This window comes from Rhinichthys klamathensis, unplaced genomic scaffold, assembly GCF_029890125.1.
Source record: "Rhinichthys klamathensis goyatoka isolate OS25496 unplaced genomic scaffold, OSU_Roscu_1.1 h1tg000776l_1, whole genome shotgun sequence".
Taxonomy (NCBI): domain Eukaryota; kingdom Metazoa; phylum Chordata; class Actinopteri; order Cypriniformes; family Leuciscidae; genus Rhinichthys; species Rhinichthys klamathensis.
In genome coordinates this window covers 179,218-194,237 of record NW_026607175.1, presented here as the reverse complement: position 1 = coordinate 194,237, position 15,020 = coordinate 179,218, and the positions used below count along the sequence as shown (strand labels likewise).

The following is a 15,020-nucleotide window of genomic DNA, read 5'->3' as shown; positions in this document are numbered from 1 at the left end:
AGCACACGGTGCAAGTGTGTGTCCGGATCCACTTCTGCTAGTTTAGCGACGGGACAAATGGTCGGCGCTCCCGGCGCATGGTCTAAAAGTGTTGTCTCTATTCTCTTAATGAGTAATGGGTGTGTTTTGAGCATAACGTGAAATAAACCAATCAGAGTCTCGTCTCCCATTCGCTTTAAAAGCCAGTTGCGCTCGCATGGCGGATTCGCTGTTTACATGTTGGAATTAGCAAGCGGAAAGACTGAACGCTTCTCTAGCGAGGAAACGGATCTGCTCATGCGCGAGGTTAAAGATGTGTGTGTGTGTGTGTGTGTGTGTGTGTGTGTGTGTGTGTGTGTGTGTAATAAGCAGAGTGTGTGTAATAATAAGCAGAGTGTACGCGCGTTGTGACCCGCCTATAGGCTAATGTTACTAACGCACTCTTTCAATAACAAATAAAATACTGCGCTGAAAGGAACATCAGTAACGCACAGCCTTGCAAACACTCAAACACAGCCGTTCTCTCCTCAACAGTAGCATTAGCAGCAGGAGTGGAGGTTAGCACTGAGATGAAGACGGCTCCAGCGTCCGCACATGAGTTCAGTGAAGGCACGAGAGGTGTGTCCACGAGCTCCAGCTCCGCCGTCACTGGCCGCGGTTGAAGGAGTCCAGCACGCTGGCGTTGGTGTTCCCGAAGAGCCACTGCTGACTGAGAGACGAGGGGTCGCAGGAGTTCATGAAGATGCGCTTCTGTGCAGCGCTACAGTCCACACAGCTGTTACTGATGGGGTGGTAGATGCTCTTATCCTGCACACACACACACACACACACACATTATCATTTGCTCACAGAACGTTCCTCCTTAACTAGTGTTGTCAAAAGTACTGAAGTCGGTACTGAAATTTAAAAAATGTGCCGCTTTGAGCGCAGATTGATCATGAAAAAGTTCTTTTCTCCAAGTCGTGATGTTGTTTCTGCTCTACTAGAACAGGTTTTCCTGCTTGAATGTTGATTATTTTCCCCTTATAAAATGGTTCCAGTCCTTAATTCTGATTGGTCAATAGACCGCTTCACCCACCAGATCTCTGTATCACTACACAACACCCCTAGCAACCACTCTTAGCAACGTAAACGTATGTTTGTTCTCATAGATATTGTTCATTGAAGCTTATAGAGTGAGTATTGTGAGAGATCGAGTAAGTGTGTGTACCTGCATTTACAGTAATATAGCATTTTCCTTCAGGTCAGTTCTATATTCATAATAAAATATCCGTTTGAATGTCCACCGCGATATCTTGTCCTTTTAACAGTTAAGGGGTTTTCCCGTGACATGCTAGACATTTATCAGTTACGTCTTGCTTCTCCGTGTTCACAACAAGTTTCAGTCTTTTGAATATAAAAGTCTTCTCTACTGACTCACGCACTCATAAAGACAGTCTTTGCCGCCATCTAATGGAGAAATAATGTAACTTCTGTTGCGGTTTACAGTCAGGGACTATTTTTTCCAGCGGAAGGAAGTGATTTTACTTCATGAAAGTTGCATTGATACATATTTTTTTGGCCTTTAATATTTGTATTGTGTGGTAGCGGTTTTATAAAAGCAATAAGGTACTCGAGGCTGTGCTGTATCGTGAATAAGTCACGGCTGAAGGGGTTGTTAGGCACGACACGGCTTATTCACTATACAGCCTCGAGTACCTTATTGCTTTTATAAAACCGCTACCACACAATACAAATATTAAAGCCCCAAAAAAATATGCATCTATGTTAATGTAATAAATGTTGATTATTCTCCTCATATTCTCCATTGTTGCGGCTCCTCTCTTCCCAGTCTGTCAGTAACGCTCTGTTTACTTCCTGTCTCTATGAAGCCCCTCCTTCTGAAAGCACACTGTGCTCTGATTGGTCGGCTGGAGCAGTGTGTTGTGATTGGTCGAGCCCTTCGAGTGTGTTTGGGAAATGTCCCGCCCCTTTCCATAACCGCCAGTTTAACACACCACTAACTAACTCAACCAGGCCCCGCCCCTTTATTCTGCGCATGAATTATTATAATGAGGAATATTGTTTCGTTTCATCCAGTAACACAGTGAGTCGGTGTAGGCCAGTACCTTCCTGTAGGCCCACAGCTGGTTGCCCTTCATCCCATGGCAGTCGTAGAGAGTGACGGGGCTGTTGTGGGACACGGCGTCGAAGCACACCTTCTTCGTGTGTAGCGGGTCTCCAACGCGAATATCCTCCCTCCACCCGAACGTGAACACCTGCAGAACAGCCACACACACATCATTGTTCACATAAAAGCATTCCTCAACATGTAACACTGGTGTGCGAGCGGCGACTCTCACCTGGCCGTGACTCCAGCTCGGCTCGCCGCGCTCCCTCAGGCACTGCTCCAGGCGGATCGGGGATCCCGAGGAAAAGTGCTTGCTCTCCATGCAGAGGCCGGAGCCCACGTTACGCAGCTGGAACACACACACAATAAATACGACTTCAAGTTGTGTCAATCACGTTTTAAACACTTAGTATGAGAAGAAGCCAGAAGCCTATGGAGGAGTGATCCAGCTCTCAGATTTAATCAAAAATATCTTAATTTGTAATCTGAAGATGAACGAAAGTCTTACGGGGTTGAACAACATGAGGGCGAGTAATTACTGACAGAGTTTACATTTTGGGGTGAACTATCCCTTTAAATACAGCGTCTGTTTGTACCAGAATAAAGTTCAACATAAGTCTGAAGTGGGGTCTACTTTTTTTTTTCCGTTTTATTTTGATAAACGTGACACAATAGAACATCGCGACTACGTGAAGTGTTTCCTGTTATAAAAACAGATTTGTCGATCAGAATGTGACTAGGGATGAGGGATGTGACGGTGAGGATATTTTCCCACCGGTTAATTTGACGTGTGACGACACCGGTAATACCGGCAGGGTTTTTAAATCGCTAATTTAAAGGCAATAGTAAAATACGCGCGTCCACACGGGCATTCATAATGGTGCGGAGCAACACTGTTTTGTTGTCGTGTTTTTAATATAACAACTCACCATTCAAGCAATCCGCTCTGAATTGTTGCTTATTTGAAAGCTAAACTAAAATGCGCGCGTCCGCGGAGCGGGCAGAACAGAGCGAGCGCATCGCCACAGGAATGAACTGAGACGTTCGCTCTGTTCTGCCCGATGACACGTGCGGCCGTGCGCATTTTAGTTTCGCTTTCAAATCAGCGCCAATTCGGGGTGGATTGCTTGAGTTAGTTCATTAGCCTATTATTCTTAATGAAAAACAACACAACAACAAATCAGTCCAATGACAGATTCGCTTAAATAGGCGCTTTTACATTTCGCTTTGACGCCAAATGTTCCGCCATGGTCTTGTCAGTCAGCTCCTCGCTCTCTGATGAGTGAGACCGGACTCCTGCTGCGTATCTGTGCGGCGACTCGTTCGGCTCACCGTTTATTAAGCAGACACCGTTCAGTTTAATAGTGTCTGTTCTCTAACTGAACTAATGATTTTATAAAAATCCAATCGACGTTGGGTGCGGTGCCGCGGTGAGCAGGTGATGTAACCGGTGTTGCTTCTGAACACGGGTAACACCGTCAGCACTATCACAGGAACCCTAGCTATTCCTGACCCTATTCTGATCGTCATGCAGTCGAGGAGTGGACTCTGCCGACTCCAATATAAGGAGTCAGGAATCGGAGTGGACTCTGCCGACTCCAATATAAGGAGTCAGGAATCGGAGTGGACTCCAGAGACCCGGGAACGGGTCGTCCGCACCTCTCCCCAGGCGGCGGCGGGCGGCTCCACCGGCGGGTAGTGTTTGGGAAGATCCCACGCCACCTCCGTCATGAACCAGCGGAAGCTCCTGCAGTTGAGCCGGTTCCTCAGCTCCTTCTGCGCCGACACGTCTCCCGCCGAGAGATGCCGATACTCCGGCCGGCGCTGGTACATGAACTCAGCGTACTCGTCCATCCACACCTCCGCCACACGCTTCAGGTTCTACAACACACACACACACACACACACACACACACACATACATCAGTCATGATGACGCTCATACAGGACACTTTTGTGCCAGACAAATACTGCTTCGACTACAGAAATAATCAACAGATAGTTATAGATGTAAAAATATACTGCCCTATGAAATAACTTTACCTTAAAGGGATAGTTCACCCAAAAATGAAAATTAGCCCATGATTTACTCTCCCTCATGTCATCCTAGGTGTGTATGACGTTCTTCTTTCAGACGAATACAATCAAGAGTTATATTAAAAATGTCCTGGCTCTTCCAAGCTTTATAATGAGAGTGAATGCCTGTTTCTGTTTTGAAGTCCATAAAAGTGCATTCATCCATCATAAAAGTGCATCTGTCCATCATAAAATGATGGATAGATGCACTTTTATGATGGACAGATGCACTTTTATGATGGACAGATGCACTTTTATGATGGATAGATGCACTTTTATGATGGATAGATGCACTTTTATGATGGACAGATGCACTTTTATGATGGATAGATGCACTTTTATGATGGATAGATGCACTTTTATGATGGACAGATGCACTTTTATGATGGATAGATGCACTTTTATGATGGATAGATGCACTTTTATGATGGATAGATGCACTTTTATGATGGACAGATGCACTTTTATGATGGATAGATGCACTTTTATGATGGACAGATGCACTTTTATGATGGACAGATGCACTTTTATGATGGATAGATGCACTTTTATGATGGACAGATGCACTTTTATGATGGACAGATGCACTTTTATGATGGATAGATGCACTTTTATGATGGACAGATGCACTTTTATGATGGACAGATGCACTTTTATGATGGATAGATGCACTTTTATGATGGATAGATGCACTTTTATGATGGACAGATGCACTTTTATGATGGATAGATGCACTTTTATGATGGATAGATGCACTTTTATGATGGACAGATGCACTTTTATGATGGATAGATGCACTTTTATGATGGATAGATGCACTTTTATGATGGATAGATGCACTTTTATGATGGACAGATGCACTTTTATGATGGATAGATGCACTTTTATGATGGACAGATGCACTTTTATGATGGACAGATGCACTTTTATGATGGATAGATGCACTTTTATGATGGACAGATGCACTTTTATGATGGACAGATGCACTTTTATGATGGACAGATGCACTTTTATGATGGACAGATGCACTTTTATGATGGACAGATGCACTTTTATGATGGATAGATGCACTTTTATGATGGACAGATGCACTTTTATGATGGACAGATGCACTTTTATGATGGATAGATGCACTTTTATGATGGACAGATGCACTTTTATGATGGACAGAGCACTTTTATGATGGATAGATGCACTTTTATCATAGATAGATGCACTTTTATGATGGACAGATGCACTTTTATGATGGACAGATGCAATTTTATGATGGACAGATGCACTTTTATCATAGATAGATGCACTTTTATGATGGACAGATGCACTTTTATGATGGACAGATGCACTTTTATGATGGACAGATGCACTTTTATGATGGACAGATGCACTTTTATGATGGACAGATGCACTTTTATGATGGACAGATGCACTTTTATGATGGACAGATGCACTTTTATGATGGATAGATGCACTTTTATGATGGACAGATATAGATGCACTTTTATGATGGACAGATGCACTTTTATGATGGACAGAGCACTTTTATGATGGATAGATGCACTTTTATCATAGATAGATGCACTTTTATGATGGACAGATGCACTTTTATGATGGACAGATGCAATTTTATGATGGACAGATGCACTTTTATCATAGATAGATGCACTTTTATGATGGACAGATGCACTTTTATGATGGACAGATGCACTTTTATGATGGATAGATGCAATTTTATGATGGACAGATGCACTTTTATGATGGACAGATGCACTTTTATGATGGACAGATGCACTTTTATGATGGACAGATTTTATGATGGACAGATGCACTTTTATGATGGACAGATGCACTTTTATGATGGATAGATGCACTTTTATGATGGACAGATACACTTTTATGATGGACAGATGCACTTTTATGATGGACAGATGCACTTTTATGATGGATGCACTTTTATGATGGACAGATGCACTTTTATGATGGATAGATGCACTTTTATGATGGACAGATGCACTTTTATGATGGACAGATGCACTTTTATGATGGACAGATGCACTTTTATGATGGACAGATGCAATTTTATGATGGACAAATGCACTTTTATCATAGATAGATGCACTTTTATGATGGACAGATGCACTTTTATGTTGGACAGATGCACTTTTATGATGGACAGATGCACTTTTATGATGGACAGATGCACTTTTATCATAGATAGATGCACTTTTATGATGGACAGATGCAATTTTATGATGGACAGATGCACTTTTATGATGGACAGATGCACTTTTATGATGGACAGATGCAATTTTATGATGGACAGATGCACTTTTATCATAGATAGATGCACTTTTATGATGGACAGAATGCACTTTTATGATGGACAGATGCACTTTTATGATGGACAGATGCACTTTTATGATGGATAGATGCACTTTTATGATGGACAGATGCACTTTTATGATGGATAGATGCACTTTTATGATGGACAGATGCAATTTTATGATGGACAGATGCACTTTTATGATGGATAGATGCACTTTTATGATGGACAGATGCACTTTTATGATGGATAGATGCACTTTTATGATGGACAGATGCACTTTTATGATGGACAGATGCACTTTTATGATGGACAGATGCACTTTTATGATGGATAGATGCACTTTTATGATGGACAGATGCAATTTTATGATGGACAGATGCACTTTTATGATGGACAGATGCACTTTTATGATGGACAGATGCACTTTTATGATGGATAGATGCACTTTTATGATGGATAGATGCACTTTTATGATGGATAGATGCACTTTTATGATGGACAGATGCAATTTTATGATGGACAGATGCACTTTTATGATGGACAGATGCAGTTTTATGATGGACAGATGCTCTTTTATGATGGATAGATGCACTTTTATGATGGACAGATGCACTTTTATGATGGACAGATGCACTTTTATGATGGATAGATGCACTTTTATGATGGACAGATGCACTTTTATGATGGACAGATGCACTTTTATGATGGATAGATGCACTTTTATAATGGACAGATGCACTTTTATGATGGACAGATGCACTTTTATGATGGACAGATGCACTTTTATCATAGATAGATGCACTTTTATGATGGACAGATGCACTTTTATGATGGACAGATGCACTTTTATGATGGACAGATGCAATTTTATGATGGACAGATGCACTTTTATGATGGACAGATGCACTTTTATGATGGACATACCGTAAAACTTCAAATAATAGCCGAGTCCCAAATAGACGCCTGTCTCTTTTACACGCCTGGTGTGGCTGCAGGTTTGGGTAAATAAAGGCCTGGCTCAAATAGAAGCCGGGTTTTTTTTTTAGTTTCGGGTTCTATTTAATCCTCTAAAACCGTCAGATCGTCGTCGTCCGCTTTTTGGCGGCCGCCAAAGCAAATTGTTGTCCCTCCAAAGCCTTTTTTGATCAATGAGTGATGTAGAATAGAATGACGTTACGAGCAGAGAGAGAGGGAGCGACCCGGCCGCGCGCGCGCACTCTCACGTCTTCAAACAACACGAGCGCTGTCTTGCTCTCTCTCCCTCGCGCATATTAATCAAAATCAATTGACACGATAGTAAAAGGTCGGAAGACGTGGAGCATTTGGAGATTTTTAGAGATAAGAGACAGGCCTATACACTCAATGAACAACATATCAACACTAAATTAACTAAAGGCCTGTCTCATATAGACACCTGTCTCAAATACAAGCCGGTGCAGTTCGACGATTTGGGAAAATAAAAGCCCGGGCTACTATTTGAAGTTTTACGGTATGCACTTTTATGATGGACAGATGCACTTTTATGATGGACAGATGCACTTTTATGATGGACAGATGCACTTTTATGATGGATAGATACACTTTTATGATGGACAGATGCACTTTTATGATGGACAGATGCACTTTTATGATGGATAGATGCAATTTTATGATGGACAGATGCACTTTTATGATGGACAGATGCACTTTTATGATGGATAGATGCACTTTTATGATGGACAGATGCACTTTTATGATGGATAGATGCACTTTTATGATGGACAGATGCACTTTTATGATGGATAGATACACTTTTATGATGGACAGATGCACTTTTATGATGGACAGATGCACTTTTATGATGGATAGATGCAATTTTATGATGGACAGATGCACTTTTATGATGGACAGATGCACTTTTATGATGGACAGATGCACTTTTATGATGGATAGATGCACTTTTATGATGGATAGATGCACTTTTATGATGGATAGATGCACTTTTATGATGGATAGATGCACTTTTATGATGGACAGATGCACTTTTATGATGGATAGATACACTTTTATGATGGATAGATGCACTTTTATGATGGACAGATGCACTTTTATGATGGATAGATGCAATTTTATGATGGACAGATGCACTTTTATGATGGACAGATGCACTTTTATGATGGATAGATGCAATTTTATGATGGACAGATGCACTTTTATGATGGACAGATGCACTTTTATGATGGACAGATGCACTTTTATGATGGATAGATGCACTTTTATGATGGACAGATGCACTTTTATGATGGACAGATGCACTTTTATGATGGACAGATGCACTTTTATGATGGACAGATGCACTTTTATGATGGACAGATGGACTTTTATCATGGATAGATGCACTTTTATGATGGACAGATGCACTTTTATGATGGACAGGGACAGATGCACTTTTATGATGGATAGATGCACTTTAATGATGGACAGATGCACTTTTATCATGGATAGATGCACTTTTATGATGGACAGATGCACTTTTATGATGGATAGATGCACTTTTATGATGGACAGATGCACTTTTATGATGGACAGATGCAATTTTATGATGGACAGATGCACTTTTATGATGGACAGATGCACTTTTATGATGGACAGATGCACTTTTATGATGGACAGATGCACTTTTATGATGGACAGATGCACTTTTATGATGGACAGATGCACTTTTATGATGAACAGATGCACTTTTATGATGGACAGATGCAATTTTATGATGGACAGATGCAATTTTATGATGGACAGATGCACTTTTATGATGGACAGATGCACTTTTATGATGGACAGATGCACTTTTATGATGGACAGATGCACTTTTATGATGGACAGATGCACTTTTATGATGGACAGATGCACTTTTATGATGGATAGATGCACTTTTATGATGGACAGATGCAATTTTATGATGGACAGATGCACTTTTATGATGGATGAATGCACTTTTATGGACTTCAAAACAGAAACAGCCATTCACTCTCATTATAAAGCTTGGAAGAGCCAGGACATTTTTAATATAACTCTGATTGTATTCGTCTGAAAGAAGAACGTCATACACACCTAGGATGACATGAGGGAGAGTAAATCATGGGCTAATTTTCATTTTAGGGTGAACTATCCCTTTAACACTTTTTTATTGCCTTTTTTCTCCTATCAAAAGGCCATGTTCACGTCTTTGCTCATAAAGTGGGGTGACAGTGAACAGGTGGATGTAGTAAATCTGATCTCACATCAGAACATCATGATGTCAATGTGAAATGCATTGTGGGAAGTGCATGAGAGCTGATTGGACACTCACCCTGGCGAGACTCACTCCTCCGGGAACTTTATAAGGCACGTACTTCCGGTATATGTGACCCACTCGAGAGCAGGGGATGTCCTCCATACGCCCACCACACATCCACACCTCAGAGACACACACACACACTCAGTCAGACACAAGATGATATAATACAGTCATAAAACATAACATAATAGAATATAACTAATATCATATAATTAATAAAACTAATATCATATACTTAGTCAAAACTATTATTAAGATTAACATATTAAGATACAATTTGGATTTAATTGTTAAAAAAACAAGCTAAAAAAACGTGCTAACTAGCGTTAGTGAAGCGGCCAGAGTCGTGTTCTGCCTCCACCTAAGCTCCGCCTCCACCTGAGCTCCCCCTCCACCTAAGCCCCGCCTCCACCTAAGCTCCGCCCACAAACAAACGACTCCATGTTTACCAACTAAAAAAAAGGCGTCCATTAGAGCAGGCCACAGCGATTACCTTGAACGAGATCTCGTACTGCTCTCCTCCCCAGATCTCCAGACCCGTGTCATATCCTCCCAGCTCCCAGAACCACTTCCTGTCCACAGCGAAGAGCCCGCCCGCCATCACCGGAGACCTGACGGGAAGAGGAGAAGAAGACACAGCTCTGGTGGAGGACTACAGATGACGGGGAAACCCCAATACTGTTATTCAAATTATGAATGGGTTACAGATATACAGACACGAGCAAAGAGATCTGCCTTTATAATCCCTGAAGCTGTCAATCACTGCAGTTCTGCACTAAACTCCTGTCATAATCATGATCATATGATCATATTCTCTAATTTTCCATGTGTTTTCCAATTAGTCATACATTATTCCAGGTTTTGTGGAGCGAACGCTGTTGAATTTGCATAAAGTATGTAAACTGATGACTCAAAGTTATAAATTATTATATCTTATATATGCAAAATGCTATTATATTATGTTCTCGATCCAGCGGCTGAATGAACACACACTCCCTCTCTGCCAGTAGGTGGCGCTGGACCAGCAGAAGTACAGCGTTTACTCTGATAGTGAAGCTGCGCTTGTTGCAGGTAAACATCATAAAGTAAACAGTGTCATAATTCATCAACAATAAATCAATAGCTTGTCATAAATGTGGGCTTTCATCATTGTGAACTTCTCTGAAGAGCGAGTCTGAAGAACACAATTAAATCATCGCCTTTTAAAGTTTAATCTTCACATTGAGCCGTATCACGATTCCTGTTTTCCTGAGCCCAAATTTATTCATTTCAGACCTCCTGAAATGAATAAACACTTTTCTTATGCCGTCTGATTTTTATTGCCTTAAATTTTATCCAACAGACTTTTTAGGGAAGTGTAATCTAATTAATCACATATCAAATTTGGCTGAGAAATGACCCCAAAAGATATTACATGATATATTTGAAACATCAAATAGATATAACAAAAGGTAACTTTAGAAAAAATATATATTTTATTTTAGTTTTCAGAAACTTTCCACAAAAACAGCACTCTTGTGATATTGCACTCTATGCTTGTGTAATATTTCTTAACTATATAAGACAAAAACTCATACTGGGGCATTTTTGCCCTGATATCTTGAATTTTAGGGTTGTTCTAACTGTATTCTACAGGCTTTATCACGCAGTGAGCTGGTGTCCTGCTTCATGTTTGTCACCATCAACTGTATGAAATCTAAGATGAACTACGTAGACCTTGTGTGGGTGCGTTACATGTAGGGAAGCACGATCTATCAGCCACCATATCAGTATCGGCCGATATATGCTCATTTATAATGCTATCGCTATCTGGCTGATATATTAAAGCTGATAAATACTGTATTATCTCCTTCAGCTGAGACGCTTCAGATGCGCACTGTTCAACATTATGGTATTGAAATGCTTGAAATATGATTGGAATCACTTCAAAAAAGGAAAATACAGTTCAGTGCAACATGAGCAGCGCAAATCTGTCGTATCGGCTACATAACATTATACTGAGAACATTATACTTGTGTGCTTGAGATATGGCTTTTAATGCTGAGAGTTTTTGTCATCAGCCTCTCAGAAATTCTAACAAAAAAGTTGGATTTAGATTTATCGGCCAATATATCGGTTATTGGCCAAAATGTTCATATCGGTGCATCCCTAATTAAATGCGTTATTTCCACGTTAAATCGACAGCCCTAGGAAATATTGACCATCTAAAGTCCACAATCACAATCGACTGCATTTAGCTTTCACCTATTCAAAGAGTATGGAGGCGATCGCTCCACTGAGATGTTACACATAGAAGAGAAAGGGCACTCACTCGAAAGGGTCGCTGGGGTCAGACTTCTCCAGCTGGGGGGGAATAGGGATGCGCTTGTAGTACATCTCCCAGTCGAAAGCCCCTCGCATGGCGTCGCCCGCCTGCGTCTCGTAACCGAAGTTATCGTGGTCGATCACATCGATCATAGGACACACGATGGTCTTCCGGTTCTGAGCGATGCGATCTGAAGGGGGAAACACAACAATAATCCACTGCCAGGGTTCAGAAAGATCCTAACTAAAGAATCCTATCTTATGTGTTTAGTAACCATGGCAATTTCAGTTAGGACCTCATTTAGGACAAAAGCTATAGACCCCTTTTCAGTTAGTAAACATGGTGACGTTTATTTGTGGGCGGAGCTTAGGAGGAGGCAGCGCGACGACTCTGGCCGCTTCACTAACGCTAGTTAGCAAGTTTTGTTAGCTTGTTTTTTAACAATGACTGGAGAAAATCAGATTTGATCTTAATATGTAAGGTCACTCACTGTCCAGGACCGCTAAGTTATTTGCAAATGTTAATTGCAACTGATGGAACCAGATTTATTTTATGTGGAGGTTTGTAACCCAGTAACGGAGGTTTGTAACCCAGTAACAGAGGTTTGTTACCCAGTAACGGAGGTTTGTTACCCAGTAACGGAGGTTTGTTACCCAGTAACGGAGGTTTGTAACCCAGTAACGGAGGTTTGTAACCCAGTAACGGAGGTTAGTTACCCAGTAACGGAGGTTTGTTACCCAGTAACAGAGGTTTGTAACCCAGTAACGGAGGTTTGTAACCCAGTAGCAGAGGTTTGTTACCCAGTAACGGAGGTTTGTAACCCAGTAACGGAGGTTTGTTACCCAGTAAGGGAGGTTTGTTACCCAGTAACGGAGGTTTGTTACCCAGTAACGGAGGTTTGTTACCCAGTAACGGAGGTTTGTAACCCAGTAACGGAGGTTTGTAACCCAGTAACGGAGGTTAGTTACCCAGTAACGGAGGTTTGTTACCCAGTAACAGAGGTTTGTAACCCAGTAACGGAGGTTTGTAACCCAGTAGCAGAGGTTTGTTACCCAGTAACGGAGGTTTGTAACCCAGTAGCAGAGGTTTGTTACCCAGTAACGGAGGTTTGTTACCCAGTAACAGAGGTTTGTAACCCAGTAACGGAGGTTTGTAACCCAGTAGCAGAGGTTTGTTACCCAGTAACGGAGGAGGTTTGTAACCCAGTAACGGAGGTTTGTAACCCAGTAACGGAGGTTAGTTACCCAGTAACAGAGGTTTGTTACCCAGTAACGGAGGTTTGTAACCCAGTAACAGAGGTTTGTTACCCAGTAACAGAGGTTTGTAACCCAGTAACGGAGGTTTGTAACCCAGTAACAGAGGTTTGTTACCCAGTAACAGAGGTTTGTAACCCAGTAACGGAGGTTTGTAACCCAGTAACAGAGGTTTGTTACCCAGTAACGGAGGAGGTTTGTAACCCAGTAACGGAGGTTTGTTACCCAGTAACGGAGGTTTGTAACCCAGTAACGGAGGTTAGTTACCCAGTAACAGAGGTTAGTTACCCAGTAACAGAGGTTTGTAACCCAGTAACGGAGGTTTGTAACCCAGTAACGGAGGTTAGTTACCCAGTAACAGAGGTTTGTTACCCAGTAACGGAGGTTTGTAACCCAGTAACGGAGGTTAGTTACCCAGTAACAGAGGTTTGTAACCCAGTAACGGAGGTTTGTAACCCAGTAACGGAGGTTAGTTACCCAGTAACAGAGGTTAGTTACCCAGTAACGGAGGTTTGTTACCCAGTAACGGAGGTTTGTAACCCAGTAACGGAGGTTTGTAACCCAGTAACAGAGGTTTGTTACCCAGTAACGGAGGAGGTTTGTAACCCAGTAACGGAGGTTTGTAACCCAGTAACGGAGGTTTGTAACCCAGTAACAGAGGTTTGTTACCCAGTAACGGAGGAGGTTTGTAACCCAGTAACGGAGGTTTGTAACCCAGTAACAGAGGTTTGTTACCCAGTAACGGAGGAGGTTTGTAACCCAGTAACGGAGGTTTGTAACCCAGTAACGGAGGTTTGTAACCCAGTAACGGAGGTTAGTTACCCAGTAACGGAGGTTAGTTACCCAGTAACGGAGGTTTGTAACCCAGTAACGGAGGTTAGTTACCCAGTAACGGAGGTTTGTAACCCAGTAACAGAGGTTTGTAACCCAGTAACGGAGGTTTGTAACCCAGTAACGGAGGTTAGTTACCCAGTAACGGAGGTTTGTAACCCAGTAACAGAGGTTTGTTACCCAGTAACGGAGGAGGTTTGTAACCCAGTAACGGAGGTTTGTAACCCAGTAACGGAGGTTTGTAACCCAGTAACAGAGGTTTGTTACCCAGTAACGGAGGAGGTTTGTAACCCAGTAACGGAGGTTTGTAACCCAGTAACAGAGGTTTGTTACCCAGTAACGGAGGAGGTTTGTAACCCAGTAACGGAGGTTTGTAACCCAGTAACGGAGGTTTGTAACCCAGTAACGGAGGTTAGTTACCCAGTAACGGAGGTTAGTTACCCAGTAACGGAGGTTTGTAACCCAGTAACGGAGGTTAGTTACCCAGTAACGGAGGTTTGTAACCCAGTAACAGAGGTTTGTAACCCAGTAACGGAGGTTTGTAACCCAGTAACGGAGGTTAGTTACCCAGTAACGGAGGTTTGTAACCCAGTAACAGAGGTTTGTTACCCAGTAACGGAGGAGGTTAGTTACCCAGTAACAGAGGTTTGTTACCCAGTAACGGAGGTTTGTTACCCAGTAACGGAGGAGGTTTGTAACCCAGTAACGGAGGTTTGTAACCCAGTAACGGAGGTTTGTAACCCAGTAACGGAGGTTTGTTACCCAGTAACGGAGGTTTGTTACCCAGTAACGGAGGTTTGTAACCCAGTAACGGAGGTTTGTAACCC

The 15,020-nt window shown here is 41.9% G+C and overlaps 1 protein-coding gene across 1 annotated transcript in view; it reads right to left on the bottom strand.

Moving 5' to 3' along the window:
* Positions 1–579: 579 nt before the first annotated feature.
* The window catches only part of galnt10 (UDP-N-acetyl-alpha-D-galactosamine:polypeptide N-acetylgalactosaminyltransferase 10 (GalNAc-T10)), a 40,324-nt gene continuing 25,883 nt past the window's right edge, over positions 580–15,020 (bottom strand). The window contains exons 6-12 of the mRNA XM_056243085.1: positions 12,116–12,299; positions 10,298–10,415; positions 9,817–9,924; positions 3,749–3,970; positions 2,322–2,438; positions 2,088–2,237; positions 580–786 (exon numbers count right to left, since the gene is read on the bottom strand). Coding sequence (XP_056099060.1) covers positions 625–786; positions 2,088–2,237; positions 2,322–2,438; positions 3,749–3,970; positions 9,817–9,924; positions 10,298–10,415; positions 12,116–12,299 — 1,061 coding nt within the window. The 3' untranslated portion in view covers positions 580–624. The remainder of the gene's footprint in view (positions 787–2,087; positions 2,238–2,321; positions 2,439–3,748; positions 3,971–9,816; positions 9,925–10,297; positions 10,416–12,115; positions 12,300–15,020) is intronic.